General features: G+C 39.7%; 1 protein-coding gene across 1 annotated transcript in view; it reads left to right on the forward strand.

The window, feature by feature from the left end:
• Window positions 1-16,717, forward strand: part of TMC4 (transmembrane channel like 4) — a 666,263-nt gene that overhangs the window by 582,922 nt on the left and 66,624 nt on the right. The window contains exon 12 of the mRNA XM_044087548.1: window positions 4,952-5,049. Coding sequence (XP_043943483.1) covers window positions 4,952-5,049 — 98 coding nt within the window. The remainder of the gene's footprint in view (window positions 1-4,951; window positions 5,050-16,717) is intronic.

The raw sequence follows: 16,717 nt of genomic DNA on the forward strand, positions 1-16,717 counted from the left end.
TCTGGATCTGAAGGACACTTGCCTCCATATTCCTATTTACCCCATCTTAGGGAAATCTTTATGTTTCTCTGTTTCTTCCTCTCATTATCAGCTGTCTGTGTTGCCTTTTGGCCTTTCTACAACTCGAAGGGTATTTACCAAATGTCTAGCCCCTGTGGTAGCCTTCTGCAGACTTCAGGGGATACAAATTTTCTTATTTGGATGATATTGTAATTCAAGCTCCCTCTCAGCAGCTCCTGCTTCAAAATCTACACTCCACTATGTTTCTCCTGCGCAGTGTAGGGTTCATCTTCAATCTCAAGAAGTCTTTGTTGGCTCCCTCACAAGATAAGGTGTTTTTGCGATGCAGGATTCAGACCATGTCATTGCTGGCTTGTCTCCTACTTCCCAAGGTTTTCTGTTTATTTCCCATCTCTTCTTTCTCCTCCAGATCTTCCTACAAGGGAATTTCTTCAACCCCTGGGGTACATGGCATCTACCATTTCCATGGTTCTTTTGCCAAGCTCCACATGAGGAAATGTCAGTGTTATCTCAACACTGTTTGGCTGCAGCACTGCCACCCTCTGGGAGTATCTGGTCCCTCTCTTATATTATCTCAAGCTCAAACTTCGCATGTGGATTCATCAGATTTCCCTAAATCTCGGTCTTTCCTTTTAGTTTCCTCTCCCTACTCAGAAGCTGTACATAGATGCCAACAGGGTCTCTGAACTTCAAGCATTCATTGCAGTTCTTCCCTTTTTGTTTTTTTTTTTTCACAAGGACAGGGTGTTTCTTCATTACAAGCCTTCTTTGGGTCTATATCACTTCCGCAAAAATTCAGTTCAGCGAACGGCATTTTTGGTTCACTTAAATCGAACATGCCGTTCATCGAACTACTTATACTGAGATCACTGTACAGTGAGGGTCGGGAAATTTCCCCTTTCCCCACTGTAGTGCAGTCTCAGAGTTGGTATATATAATTAGCGTAGGTTATAGGAGCACAGCCCCTCACAAGAGGGGATTTCAATGAGTGGCATTTCCGATGAAATGCTGTTTGATGAACTGTCACTTCTCTGAAGTGATATAGATCCACCTTCTTTTATTTCGATGGTGGTTAATGATTTCTTCTTGAATTAGTCAGTTCATCTTCTTTCCTTTTTATCTTCTCCATAGACATCTAGTGAGGGGTACTACTCACCTTTGATTTAGATAGACAATTTAGATATTACTTGGATAAGACAAAACATATAAGAAAATACAAGCGACTGTTTGTTACCTAGAAAATTGGGTTTGGCAGTGTCTAAGCAAAGCATCTCCTTCAGGATTTGTTCCTCTTCTCATGGCAAGCAGCTTTCCTCGTCTGTTTGTGCTCATTCTACCATGGCAGTGGCCTCTTCTGGTGCCTTTTTAAGGGTCTGGAGACAACTAGGTCCATTTTGGAAGTCGCAGCTTGGTCTACTGTTTAGGCTTTCACCAAACATTACTACTTGGATTTTATTTCTAGGGGCAGGTAGGTTTTGCCACGGCCATACCTCATTTTTTTTGGAGAATTCTTCTGTGGCTTCCATTTCCTGTACTTTCCAGTAGCCTTTATACTCTTCCAAGAGTGTAGAATACTGTAACAGTGATAAAGAAGGACATAGTACAGTTGTGTAAGAACTTACCATAACAGTAGATGTCCTACTTCTCACTGTTGCAGTCTTCTGTCCCTCCCTCCTGCACTGTATTATTTTCTGTTGGCCTACCTCTGGCTGAGGGTCCTTCCACCAGCTTTATCTACTTCTTCTTCTTCCCTTACTGGATGTGCATCTTATTGCTTCCTCTGTGGTTGCTTCAGTTCTCCTGGACACTGCAGTTTTGAGTATTAGGTATCTGTACATCACATATGTACATTATACCTTGCACATAGCGTAGCATATACACCTGATGTACAACACCTGGAAGGAGTAAAGGCTTTGATATACTGGCCAGACTTTAGGCTATCCTTGGCAGGGTATCCCAATAGAGAAGAAGGATGGTATGTAGCAGCATGTAGTATGGCAAGATCTTACACAAGTGTACTTTCCGGGGTGCAGCATCACCTTTTCACATATTAAATTACTTTGTGCAGCTAGACTCTTATTTCTGAAACTCACTGCTTTAATTAACACACTGTCTGCCTTTTTTTTCTATTTCCATTTCTGTACCCTGCATTCACTGTCACTTTCTGTCACTCCTTTTCTGTTCCCTATATTCTTTATCTGTTTGCCTCTCATCATGTGTCCCCTCAGACTTCCATGTCTTGATGTAGATGACTTTGTTAATTGAAACTATTAATCACCTGCCAGTATGTAGGTAGGTTTTCCACTGTTCTCTTCTTTACTTTGACATATTTTATTTCTTTAATACTTGTTGTATGTTTCACTCATTCATTCAATCATTCTCCATCCATCCATTCACAACCCCTTTTATCCCATTTTTTTCACATGGGGGTCAGGGTGTCATTTCAACAGTGACAATCATCTAGAGCCAAGGTTTACACCACCGGATGGCAAGATCTGCCATGGTTGTTCTTCTATACTGCACACTCACACCTGTGACCAATTTAGAGTGTCCAGTTCATCTACTGCATGTCTTTGGAATGTGGGAGCAAACCAGAGCACCCAGTACATGCTTTATCCTATTTAGGGTCACAAGGGAGCTGGAACATATCCTGAAGACAGAGATCCAATTCTTGATCGAACACTAATATGACGCATACACACACGTACGCATGCATGCACACACGCACTCACACAATACATGCACATATGCACAGACACAAACACATTCATACATACACCACACACATCTGCAAATAATCACTAACTCAACTAACAACATTTTTTGGATTGTGGGAGGAGACAAAGCACCAATCAGAAAATTACGTAGACACAGGGAGGACATGTAAGCAGAGATCCAAGAGCTGTGGACAGAGCATAGCTAATTTTATATTGGTCTTATTTTCTCCTTGAACTTTACTGTTTACAACTGTGTACTGGACATCATTTTCTCAAACAAGTTTTCTAGTGAACACTCCTTACTTTGTGCTTAAGTTGCTCTGTATTGTGTAATTCTGATATGTGCTTATTTATCTTATATAGTATTTGTTAACAAATGCCTGCTTTTTTGTACTTTAGATGAAACTTTTCTCCCCTAAAATTTTGCTGCATTAGGTTTCAATCTAAATGGATTTATAAAAGGAAAGCAAGGCAGAAAAAGTGAGTGAATGAATGACTGTAGGAATGAATGAATAAATGAATGAATGGGGAAGGGATTAGCATAATAGTTAAGGTCTCTATGAAACAGGCACAAGATACGTGGTTTGAATCTGACCCCTGAAGGGAAATTTGCTAGGCTTAAAATGACCTGCAAAGGCAGCTAGTCTAGTATTTACCTATGAACTGTTCTTGAGAATTGGCAGTGGTGCTAAGCAGATGGTGATGATATCTCAAAATGCTACAAGGTGCTGCAATAAAATGCCATAAATCTGCAGTCATTGTATATCCTAATGCAGCCATTATCGGAGAGGATGTAATTACAGGCAACAGAACTCAAATAGTAGGTGCACTTTCTTATAATCCTCACAAATATTGGTATACACAAACGTGATCACTTACGGCTGTAGGTTTAAGTACAGGTAATATAAAACAAGGTCCAAATGATAAATCGAAAAGGAAATAACAGGAGTTTTGTTTTTTAGTTCGTTTGTTGTTTTTTTTTTTTCTTCCACTGAATGGTGGAGAGTTTTGTGTCCAAAGGATTTTTCCATTTATACTGCCACAAACAGATCTAGACAGGTAAGCTGGCTATCCACTAGGTTACATAAGGATTTGCACCTAACCTCTTAAATTTGTCAACAATGCCCAAGTGGGGGATTGTGTCAAATGTCTTGGCCAGATCAAGGTAGGCAGTGTGAACCATTTTGCCCTTATCCATTGCTTTGGTGACCTTCTCAAAGAAGTTCTCTGGGTTGAGTAAGCATGGCATGCCCTTGGTGAAACCAAATTGGGTTGGGTCCAGTGTCTGGAGGTTTCCTCTGTCATTACTGATTATTTCCATGATCATTCTTTCCATGGCTTTGCATATGAGACCAGTGAGACTTTTGGATCTGTAGTTTCCAGGGTCTGTAGATGGCCCACCTTTGTGCAGAATGATGATTGTTGCTGTTCTCCATTCATGAGGCACAAAGCTTGTTTGGAGGCTACAGTTAAATAGCAATTCCAGAATCCCTGAAAGATCATGTTTCATGCTATTTAGAAGACATCATGAGATACTGTGTGGGCCCACTGATGCAGTGTTCTTGACCTTTGAGAGAGCATTAAGGACCTCTTCCCTAGTGATAGTAGGGGGAATTATATTTGACAGCACTTCCTGGGGAAAGATTTATGGGGAGAAAAGGGTAAATTTGGAGCTGAATTTATCATTTCCTAAATGGGTTAATCCCACTAGGCTAGTAGCCCCCTTTCAGGGGAGAACCAAGGTGGTATTTATACTACTAGGGGAAATTTTGCCAGGGCATTGAGAAGCTTTACTCTTTATGACAGGTGCCATGGGATCTTTTACATCCACCTGAGCTACCTATAACTCAGGCAGGTGGGGCTTCAGTTTAACATCTCACCTGAATGGTGGCACACTCAGGAGTGCAGCTCCCCCTGTGCTGCTTTGCACTGTCAGCAATCCATTTACTTGGTAGGGGAATAGAACTCACAGCCTTCTGACCAAAGGCAGGTGTGCTACCTGTTGTGCATCTGACAATGCTGACCAGCTGTGTCAGTGACTATTTCCATAATTAAAGTAATTAAGTAAATTAAAGTTCGCATTCTCCTCTGTCAGCTAAATAGCAGGGTGAGAAAACAGATTCTTAGAAATTCAGGTTGATGTAAAATGCTTACAAGTTTGATACCAGTTTCATTTACTAACAAAAATAACTTTGTTTCTTGTCTCCACATAGTGCTGGGAAACTCGAATTGGACAAGAGATGTACAAGCTGATTATTTTTGATTTTATCACCGTACTGTTGGTAACACTACTAGTGGAGTTTCCTCGAAAGTAAGACTATTTTTTTTTTACTTATTCGTTTACCTGTATTTTTTTCTGAGAACAACTTTATTTCCTCAAAGTGGTCCTGCACTTGTGGCCATTTAGACACGTTCATAGTTTTTGGGGGTTTTTGGACTTGCCTCTGTGAGTTCACCTAACACCAGTTCACAGTTAAGGTTCACATGAAGCTTTGTCTGGACTTAGAACAAGAAAATTAAGGCTACAAGCTGCTAATGGTCCTTATCTTGTAGTCCTATGTTTAAGCCCATCATTCTTTATTTTCCTACTGAGTAAGTCAGTTAACCAGACAATGCTAGCAGTCATCCCTGAAAATAAATGCTTGTGCCTACTGAGTTTAATTGTTCAACAAATTAATACAATAAAATGGACACAAATGTATGCTTTTAATACCTTTCATCTGTCTGAAAGGTCTGTAGTTCCTGAACACCACACTAGTATGGAACATTTCAATGGCTAAAGAGATGTTGGTAATAAGGAGCACTGCTGCATTATAAGGGAATTAGCCACAGGCAGGCATAGTTCCTTCTGGCCTGACTTCTAGAACTTTCTGATATCCCTAGCATAAAGATATATTTCTCCCTACACTGAGTATGTCAATATGACACTCAGCAGAGAATGGCAGAGCAGCCTAAGCCATTTGCAGTTATTTTTGCTACACAAAGCAATTGATCATCTGTATATCAATTAATTCCAGGCAACTCCCAGGGAGTTATTAATATCTGCTTGGGAAATGTTTTTCTATTTTGAAAAATTGCTAATCTTGTGTTGTCTTTATTCCACTGTATTTTGTATTCGATCCATATTTTGTGCTCATTTTTTTTCTGAGGCCTATGATGTTCCAAAAAATTATCAGAAACAGTTGTGCCTCCAACACTGGAACATGAGGTATCTGTTCCCCCCCACCAGATGCAGAACTGTCCACAAATAGGCTACTCACTATTAAAAAAAGAAACTGTGACCTAGGAAGATGAAAAAGCCTAAAAGGTTGTGGGATAATGAGTCTGTGAGAATTACCTTAGCAATATCCCCATGAAAGAGCACCACCTGCCTCTAGGAGGGCAAAACAAGTCAAGTCAAGCCTAGGATGAATTTATATGTGTCCATTCAATCACCAAGGTTTGCTTTAAAAGAAGTGAGGTCATCAATCTGTTTTACAAGTAACAGAAGGTTATTCAAAAGATGGGGGAAACTCTAAGTAATTGATTTGTCCCGCTAACATATTGTATTTATTTTTTAATGGAGTTTCAAATCTTTAGTTCAAGTCCTTAGAATATATTTAGAGTCTGTGAGCAGACATGTGAGGCCATTAGGATGCCACCATTACTGCAAAAACATGAGAGGTTTGGTTCTGGAAAGAAACAGCTTGATCCACTCAAAAGCACACGTCCATATCCAGTTACCATACTGTTGTCTGTATTAGTCCCTCAGAAGCAGATAGTGGGATTTATGCTTCCATGGGGGGCCTAACCTTTGAAAATAAGGATTTCTATGCTTTAGCTAGATGCTGGTTCTAAGCATTCACAAAAAGCATCAATCAGGTGCAAATTCCTGCAACCTCAGGGATAGTCCACTCCAAGAATATCACAGCAGGTTTAAGCAAACAAATCCCTGGTAATGCTCTTACTTTTGCATGGTATACCTCACCTGGAAGGCCAGAAATTTAGCACAAAATACTCCTTTTTGGTCTCCAAAGGGATAGACAACTAAGCAAAGAATTCCTGCCCCACTGTCACCTGCTCCAGTAGGCACAGACTTTGATTATAAAAATTTGTCAAACAGTACATAAGTGGATTAGCAAATCAGCAGCTCAAATGTTTTCCTTGGAGATGGCATTGACAGCAAAAAGAAAGAGGGAACTCCCCCACACCAGAGACTTTGAACCCAAATTTAGATGAAGAACAGAATCTAGCCTATACTCCGGCCATTCCCTTGTGGTTTCCCACTAGAGGATGTTGCATTTGGAGGACACTCAACCTAATGAGGCAGCACATTAAATGGAGCGTTAAAGAACTTTCTAACCCTCATAACAGGTGCCTTCAATTTTATAGTATGGATGAACCAAGCCCTAGAGCCATCGCCCCAGTGATAAAAACTTTTGAAAATGCAATGAGGAACACATCCATGAAACCTGATTCTCAGCTGCCCTACCCTAAAAACAGAAACTTGTTTTACATGGTCCAAAAAAATATAAATACATGTACAAGAATCTTGCAGTGGGCCCAGGTGTTGCATCTGTGGATGCAGCTTGGCCATTAAATTTGGTACCAGGATTCAACATCCTCCCCAGTGAAAGGTAAAAGCAGAGTGTTGGACCAGTTTGGCAAAATTATATATGTAGTTTATCTGCTTTAGCAATTAGCCTATTAATTTCCAAACCCATAAATACAGTATCAAAAGGATATTCTGAAAACAAATAAGTGGACATGAGTAATATCATTTCGGATAAAACTTTGGAGAAAAGTCTGTGTAAACTGACTAAAATTTCCTTAAAAGTTGATAAGCATGCCATAACTTGTGGATATGGTGCTGTAGACCCCCTGTTATCAAAAGCAGCTACTTACCATGTCTACATAAGTACATCTGGCTGAAAACTCAGTCCTTATCAGATGTGTAGGTCAGTTACTAATTGTCCCTTTGCTCTTGGACAAAGAGTTATTACTTTTTGGGCTCATTATTAATAGGTTCATAGGTAGGAACTAGGCTATCGGCCCTAGGGCCTATACAAGCCTAGCCAAAAAGGTACCCTGGCTTTCATCACCCAACAAAATTATTTTCCTGTGCCCCTGTCGAGCAGAGCCACAGAGGTGATCCCCAGGGTGAATTTCCTATTTCCCATCCAATCATCAAGATTTTTCTTGAAGGGTGCTAATGAGGAGCTTTGTTTGATATAGATAGGTAGTTTGTTCCAGAGTATGGGAAGTCTCTGGGACAGGAATCTATCCCTCCAGCATGTTCTGTTTATTGCGGTGACAAGGTTTAGGTCCCTAGAGTGTGTAGCTCGGAGGGATTTCTTTAAGTGGAGAATGTCCAACAGCTCTGGGTTTGACATAGCTTTGTATGTTAGGCAGAGATTGCCTCTGAGTAGGCGATATGCAACGGAGTAAAGCTGGTGTTTTTTTAGATGGTCTGAGTAGGGCATCTGTTTGAGGCCAGTAGTCCTCTTTGTGAGGTATTTCTGCGGCCTTTCCAGTTGTTGTAGATGTCTTGTGATGTACATACCAAAAGGGATGTTGTACTCTACAATGGGTCTAATGAGTGACAAGTAGAGGGGAACAATGACATCTTTTTTCCTGGATGAGAAACCTTTTGTGATGAGGTGTGTCACGTAGAAGGATTTCCTGACTACTGTGGAGATGTGATTATCAAAGGAGAGACTACTGTCCACCTGTGTCCCAAGGTCTCTTATCACACATTTGGTATTCAGTAGACTACCACCTATGTGGTAGCTCATGGGTACAGAGTTTTTACCAAAGGGGATGACAGTGCACTTTTTGGCATTGAGCTTGAGGCCATGGCTTTGAGACCAGGTATCTGTCTCAGTGAGGCCCTTTTGCAGGATGTCCACATCATTAGGAGTTTCAATTATGGCTCCTAGTTTGCAGTCATCTGCAAACTTCATTAGCCAAAGACCTTCTGTGTTAGCCTGTACTTTAGAAAAGTAGATACCAAATAGGAGAGGACCCGGGAATGAACCCTACCATACTCCACTTGTCACTGGTCTGAAGTCGGATTTGGAGTCTGCTACTTTTACAGTGTGGGTTCTGTTAGTGAGCCAGTTTAGTGAGTTTAACTATAAATCCAGAGTGAGGGATGGTGTCAAAAACCTTGGTGAGGTCTAGATAGACTGTGTAAACCACCTTACCCTCGTCTACGGCTTTGGTGACTGCTTCAAAGAAGTCAGTCAGGTTTAGGAGACATGATCTGCCTTTTACAAACCCGAACTAAGTAGGGTCCACAGTTTGGAGATTACCAATGTCTTTGTTTATAAGTTCCATGATGATACATTCCATGGCCTTGCAGACCAGGCTCGTTAGGCTAATGGGGCGGTAGTTCACAGGGTCCATGATGGCTCCCCCTTTGTGGAGTGGATTAACAGTCACTGTGCTCCATTCAGTGGGCACAAAGCCTGAGGTGAGGCTATGATTGAACATGGTGCTTAGGTGGGGTGCCAGTTCATTCTGTAGTTCATGTAGAATGCAGCCTGGGATGTTGTCAGGTCCCATGGATGCTGTGTTCTTGGCTTTGGAGAGTGTGGTTTTTACCTGTGCAGCCATGATTACAGGAACTTTGCATTCTTCTGGTATAGAGATGGCCCTTTAGGGGGTGAGGGGGGTAAAGTTAGCACTGAACCTATCTGCTAGGATGTTGGCAATATCAATTGGATCTGTATATTTAGTGCCATTGTACTGCAACTCAGAGCAGATCTGAGTGTTGCCACTGATATTCTTAACATAGCTATAGAATGCTTTGTGGTTGTCTTTAGAATCAGTGGCAATTTTGTTTTCATAACTAGCTTTGGAAGATTTTATGAGGGATCTCAGCTTCTTACTGAGGCTGACCAGGGAGGTCTTCCAGTCATGGGATTTTACTCTTTTTTGCAACAGTTTCGTTCTTCTTTTGTAGAGTTTGTTTATGGCAGGGGACTGCCATATTGGCTTCCTTTTTTGGAGGACAGCATCTTGGTTCTGTTAGGGGATAGCACGATCCATGCACTCGTGTAAGTGCTTATAAAGTGCATTTGTGTAAGATTCAGCAGTTGTACCTCTATTGTCCATCTGCATGGGTGTTGTGAAGTTTGCCACTTCTGTCTTAAAAAGCGTGAAGTTGGCTTTGGAGAACTTTTTACGATGGTTTCCCTAATTGGGGGTGGAGGCGGGATGTGGATGTCTAGGCTGATTAGCTTGTGGTCGGATCTGACCAACAAGGAATTGACCTCTGGTGTGGAGCACTGGTCGCCCATGTTGGTAATGACCAGGTCTAGGATATTGCTGCCCCTGCTGGGGGTGTAGATAAGTTGATCCAAGGCGTTGGAATTTATGAATTCCAGAAAACGTTGAGCAAAAGTGTTGGTACATGAGTAGTTTTCCCAGTTAATGGTGGGGTAATTGAAATCACCCATTATTAGGATGTTGGTTTGTACCTTAATATTTTCCAGTGTATCAAGAAATGAGGAGTGGGAATCCTTTGGCATTGTGGGGATCTGTAGCAAGTTACAATTTGGATTGCGATCTTGCCCAGAGTTAGTTGCACTTGGATAATCTCGGATGCATTATGCTGAGCAGCTAGCTTGGAGGTGTGGATGTCCTTAATGAATATGGACATGCCTCCACCTTTAGTGTTTCGGTCGAGGTTAGGTGGCCAAAAGGTGTGGTATGAATTATAGCCTGGTAATGCAGGGGTGCTCTCTGGAACTTTGAACCAGGTATCTGTCACTGCACAGATGTCGATGTTCTCCATTTTAAGGAGTGCCTTGAGTGAATTTACAAGGCATAATCAATCCATAGATCATAATTACCATGTCAATACCCCCATCAAAGAGCACCTTCTGCCTCTAGGAGGGCAAAACAAGTCAAGCCTAGGATGAATTTATATGTGTCCATTCAATCACCAAGGTTTGCCTTAAAGGAAGTGAGGTCATCACTCTGTTTTACATGTAACAGAAGGCTATTCAAAAGATGGGGGTAGCTCTAAGTAATTGATCTGTCCCTCTAACTTATTTTACTTATTTTTAATGGAGATTCCAATCTTTAGTTCAATATTTAGAAGAAAAGAGGAAGAACATGCAGTTAGGAAAGTATTCTTTTTTTATCCTGTGTTTAAAACTATAGTAGAAATTGTCCAACCAAAATTCCAGGCCATCAAATACTGAATAGTTCAAAGAGAGAAGGACCTTTGAAAGGAAACAGAGCTGAAAATGCAGCTGGAGCTGGGGCAGGCAGCGGTGGGGGTTGGGGGGGTCCCCTCTACAGGAAGGCCATCCTGTTTCAAAGAAAACTTCTTTCATAAAAGATCATATTAAGAAAAATAATTATTTCAAGTTACAAAACAGAAATCAAGTCCTTACTTCTATTTTCTATGAATGTGCCAGTGCTCCCCCCAATCAAATCAACCTAGCTCTACCGATTTTGGAGTAGTAGCTACTCTGCGGGAGTACAGAGAGGTTCTCAAGGAAGAAGAAGTCCAGGAGCTTAAGTCAAGATTGTTTCAAGTAACAAAATGAGATGGCCCTGGAGGCCAGTCCTGGATTTATCCAGGTTACATAAGTTTCTGAGATTATAAAGATTCAAAGTGCTTACCTTCTAAACTATCCTTCCCTTGTTCATAGAGGGCGAACTAGTAATGACTCTGGTCATAAATGTTGCCTACCTGTACATAGCAATACTCTGGAAATACATGCAGATTCTTACGTTTCTGCTTGTGGAAAAGTGCTATTAGATTACTTCTTTGCCCTTTGGTGTTTCGTTAAGCTATAGGTATTCAACAAATGCCTAACTGCAGTGTTTATTCATCCAGAGCAAAGAAAATCCATATATACCCCTACCTGTATGATTGTCTGATTCAACTTTCCTCGCTGCAGGTGCTACACAGGTCTCTTTAGCATACATTTTATTTACTGAACAGCCAGGGAATCTCTCTGAACCTGCAGTATTCAGCCTGGCACCAGTCTCCACAAAGATATTGCCTGGTGTTAGTGCCAGACAGCAAAACAGACAAACTTTTCTGCAGGGATCAAGGGTCTTCTTGAAGACAATAGGCCACATGCATGGCTCCATTTTAATAGTTCCATTGGCCAGACGTCACATGATGAAAATATAGTGGGACTGAAAAGGATATGGGAACAGTACTGCCACTTTGCAGACCAAAGTTATACCCTGTTCCCAGCACAGCTCAATCCAGGAATATCTTTAGTGGCATTTGACAGTACCCAGACCTTAACCACAGATGCCTCAGACTGTGCTTGACGGTTGAACGTTGTTCTTGTGAAAAAAAAATGAAAATGGAATAACAGGCAAATAGGAATGTACATACATATAAAAGAAATTATAGCTCTCACCTGTACACTGCAGATAATATTTTGTTTGCACTGTGAGTCTGAGCAAGTCACTTACCTAGCCAGTGCTCCTGGGTTATCCCTAAAATGAACATGTGCTTAGTGGATTTGCCTGGTTAACAAATAAAGAAAATTAAATATTTAAAACATTATGGTACCCAGTTGCTCTGAAGGGTATGACAGACAATGCCACTGTGATATGGTATAACAACAGTCAGGAAGCATGAACTCATACACATTTTGCAGGCTGGCTGTGATGACATAGAATTGGTCTAAGGCAAAACAGATATAATTAACTACTACTTTACTTTAAAAGGCAATCACCTCAAAGCCTCGATACAGTTTTGTAGTGCAATAACAAATTCTTAATCCCAGATACATTCCAACTGCTAATTCATGCCCAGACATGAAATTAGAAACTGTTCATACACTTTTCAGCTGCCATTTCATACATTCCATAAAATCATTGCTCAACAACAATAAAACTAAGACACTGCACACTAGTTACAAACCAATCAATGAGCCAGGTGCCTTCATTTTCTGGTCTATCCCCATGTCCACAATAAATAAATACCTTCTCAAACTGAAACTCATAGCCTTGCCCCTAGCTATTGACAGTATATCAGGAAACTATCTAAAAATTGCTGAGGATGCCATAGCTTACCCCATCTCTATTCTCATCAACAGGGTCATTTCAATATTCCCATGTCTTCACCCTGTGGAAAAAAGTCACATATCCTACCTCTTCACAAAGGCAGCAGTATCAAAACAAACAACTGTAATAACAAAACAGCTCTTTTTAAAGCTAAAAAAACGAGTTTACGGTGAACAATGGCCACATCAACAGCAACGAAACAGCTGTTTTCAGAGCTAAAAAGGACAAAAGATTACGGCCACGCAATGGGCACAACAGCTCTTATAAGAGCTCATTTCCACATAAATCCACAATCCACACAAACAGGACCAGCAAAAACAGCCCAGACCACCACAGACAAAAGATTACATTATAAACAAGAGAGTGCCCAAGAAAGCAATAAGGACAATGAAACAAAACAGCTCTATTCAGAGCTCACACCAGCCGTTATAAAGGCTACAACATTTTCTGGACAGACGCAAAACAATGGCATTCCTAAACAACAAAAACTACGGAGACAGTTCATATATATATATATATATATATATATATATATATATATATATATATATATATATATGACACTGATGACGCCAAGCGGTGAAACCGGTCTGTGCTGCAGACTGTGCTTTGAATAAACTTCATTGGCTACATTTGCTGTCGTGTTTTCTCTGTGCTGGAGTACATTTTGGTGGCTTATTACATTTTTCTTTCTCCATGCACTGAAGGGTACCATACCATGCACCAGGATGTTTTGGAGATATATATATATATATATATATATATATATATATATATATATATATATATATATATATATATATCAGAGTGTTAGAATTGAAAATTATTTGCCCCCCCCCCCGGCACGCTACACTCTAAGTAAGTGTCAACACCTTTTTTCTGAGTTTTTTTGTTTTTTTTTAGTTTATATGAATGAAAACTGAGCAAGTAATCTTCCATGGGCTGGTACAAAGTTGGACAGTTCCAGATATGGACTTATTTGCTTCACAGGAAAATCACCAGATAAAGAAATTCTGTGTCAGATATCCCTGCAAGGGTGTTATACAGTGAATTACTTTTTTATTGCATTCACAGGGAACCACCTAAATGTGTTCTCACTTCTTTCTTTATTCCCAGTAGTGCACCAAAAGGCAAGAATAAATAAAGTCAGTACTAATAGCCTGTCTAGCTGAAACAGCACTGATTCTTCCATTTAGTCCAGATGAGCAAGGAGATGTCCTAATACTATCACATCTATGTTGTCTGGACACTACAGAGAGAGTCTCTAAGAAACCTCAACTTAGTTGCATGGATTATTGTAGCCATAGCTCTGAACATCTTAGCACAAAAAAATCTGGACAAAGTCAAAAATAATGGGGGGACAAAGCTTCAAAAATAGGGACAAATTTTAAATATTGCTCTTACAAACTTAGAAAGTTACTAGAATAAAAGGCCTTGTGTTACCATGCATTTTCTGAAGGATAAGAAGTTTGAAATTCAAATGCCTGTCATTATTTAGTGAATTCAGTCCTCACTGATTGGCTTTAAAAATCCAGAAAATCACAAATTTTATGAGAAACAGACCAAAACTAGGAGGTAAAAATCTGGACATATGGAGAAAATCTGGACAGTTGAGAGGTATGGTCATAGCTTACCCCCTTCAGGGATCACTTTCCTGAAGAATTAGTGTGCGTTTTGCAAGAATTCACAATGTTATTTCTACATTCAGGTATGTTTCAATTCATCTAAAGTCTGATTATTCAACCAGCTCTGTGTCATGGAGAGATAAAGCCCTGACTACTGCCCAGGTGACCTAATTTTGATTAGTGGCTTGAGTGTCTGAGGACGTGGTCTTCTGCAAAAGCACTTGCTTTTTTGATATTAAAGTTCTTGTTTTATTTCTGCTTCAGTTTCTTTTTATTATGCTGTTTGCTGCTCATTGCTGTAGTGGTCAAAGTCTTCTTTTTGGATTACATGGACAGAACCAGGGAGTTCAAACAGACTGATTTATTTATCCTTTGTTTACCAGTTAGTGGCCTCTTTTCAGAGGAGTGCCAAGGTGGTATTTATACTACAAGGGGAAATTTGGTCTGGGCATCATGAAACCTCCCCTTACTCACAATCAGCACTCACGGTGTTATTTCTGCTTGAGTACGTGTGCACATCCTATTCCTAGCATGAAGGCAGCTGGGAGGATGGTGCGCAAAATGGATCAGCAACAAAAGGGAGTGGAGGAAAATGCCAGTTTGGAAACAGCATACAGGGTAATAGCAGAAGGTTCAAAGGAGAATTTTCATAGAAAGCTGTTCGATTGAACCAAGGAGACAGCCAGAGAGGAGTGTGTAGTTATAACCCTCCAATCGGGGGGGGTTGCAGGATAATATATTGCAAGAGTTAATTAACCATAGCAAGCCAGAGAATGAGATTTCATTGGGGGATATTATGGAAAATCTTAAATGAAGGAGATGAAGAAGCAACAATGGAAGGAAGCAGTGGAAAGATAAAGAAGGTGTATGCAGAGAAAGTAGCAACCACAAGCAGTGAGAGAAAAATGAAGAGAAGAGAGTATAAAAAGAAAATTCATGGTAAGAATATGAAGCAAAAAGGAGCAGGAACTGAGCAGATATGAGGTATAGGGCAATGTAATTTTACATTTCAGAGTAAAACAGTAAGAGGTAGGAGCATTTATATTAATTAACAGAGACTTTTTGTGACATTTTCTTTGAGACTGTACAAGGTATGAACAGATTTTTGTGTTAATATGAAAAAAGACAGAATGACAATCCTTGGAATGAATACATAATAAAAGCATCTTTTTGGGAGACTAAAAAATTGCATATACAGTTTTGAATGGAAGTCGAAAGATAGCCTTTAAAAGAACATTTAAAAAAATGTAAAGAAATAACAGGCATTTTAAAAGTTTATGACAACAGGGGTTTATTGACTGGGGCATGGGATTATAATGTTATTCTAAAAATGGAAATTGACAAAATTGTACATATTCAAAGTGTTATAAAATATTGGAGACAACCAAAGGCGTTATTTTTATGGAAAAGAATGACATTTAGTTAATAGTTGTAACAAAAAGAAATGTTATATAAAAAACTGTCTTTCAGCTTTAGGGGTTGCCACAGCGGAACTCCGGTCCGCTAATGATTGGCAGTGAATTTTTCGGTGTCGAGTTGCCAGCCCAGCACCCAACCTTCAAAGAAGGCACACCCACACATGCACACACCTACCTGCATGTCTTTAAATTCACTCGACAGCGGGGAGGACATCAAATGTTATATATGTATGGTAAAACAAAACATGAAGCAAAAATGTGAATCTGAATGTTATAAATGTAAAAAGGGACATTTATGGATGGATTGTAAAGAAAAAGAGAATGTGTTAAGTATTTTAAACCAGGATAAAGCAAAAGAACAAGAAAGGTCTGAAGATGAGATAGAAATAAATGAAACTTTAGAAAAGAAGAGAGAGACTGAAAAAATAAGGAGATGAATTAGAGAAGGAATCAAAAGTGATGAAGAAGATATAAGCTGGAAAATAAGAAAAGGGAAAAAGAATTCCATTGGTAGAAGAGTTAAAGATAAAACAAGAAAATTTAAAGCCATTAATATAATTGTAAAGAAAGGAAATGGATAAAGCTTTTCTTAAGAAATTAGTATAGGATGGTATTTCCTAAACTAAGAAACAGGGAAAGGAATTGTTTAAGATTTATTTCAGTGAATGTTAATAGTACGAAAACCATTACTAGAAGCATAGCAGTTTTAGAATGGTATAGTAAATGTGACATTGATATAATTACTCTGGAGGAAATAAGAATGTTGACACATGAAGAAAGACTACAGACATCAAAATATGGGATGGGGAAATACAATGGAATATAGGGAATGAACAGTGTTCAGGAATATCAGTTCTATGTAGAAAAGTAGTGACAATTCTGGACATTATATTAGTCAAAATGGGAA

This window comes from Protopterus annectens, chromosome 1.part1 (genome assembly GCF_019279795.1).
Source record: "Protopterus annectens isolate FY-2018-M chromosome 1.part1, PAN1.0, whole genome shotgun sequence".
In the NCBI taxonomy this organism is placed as follows: Eukaryota; Metazoa; Chordata; order Ceratodontiformes; family Protopteridae; genus Protopterus; species Protopterus annectens.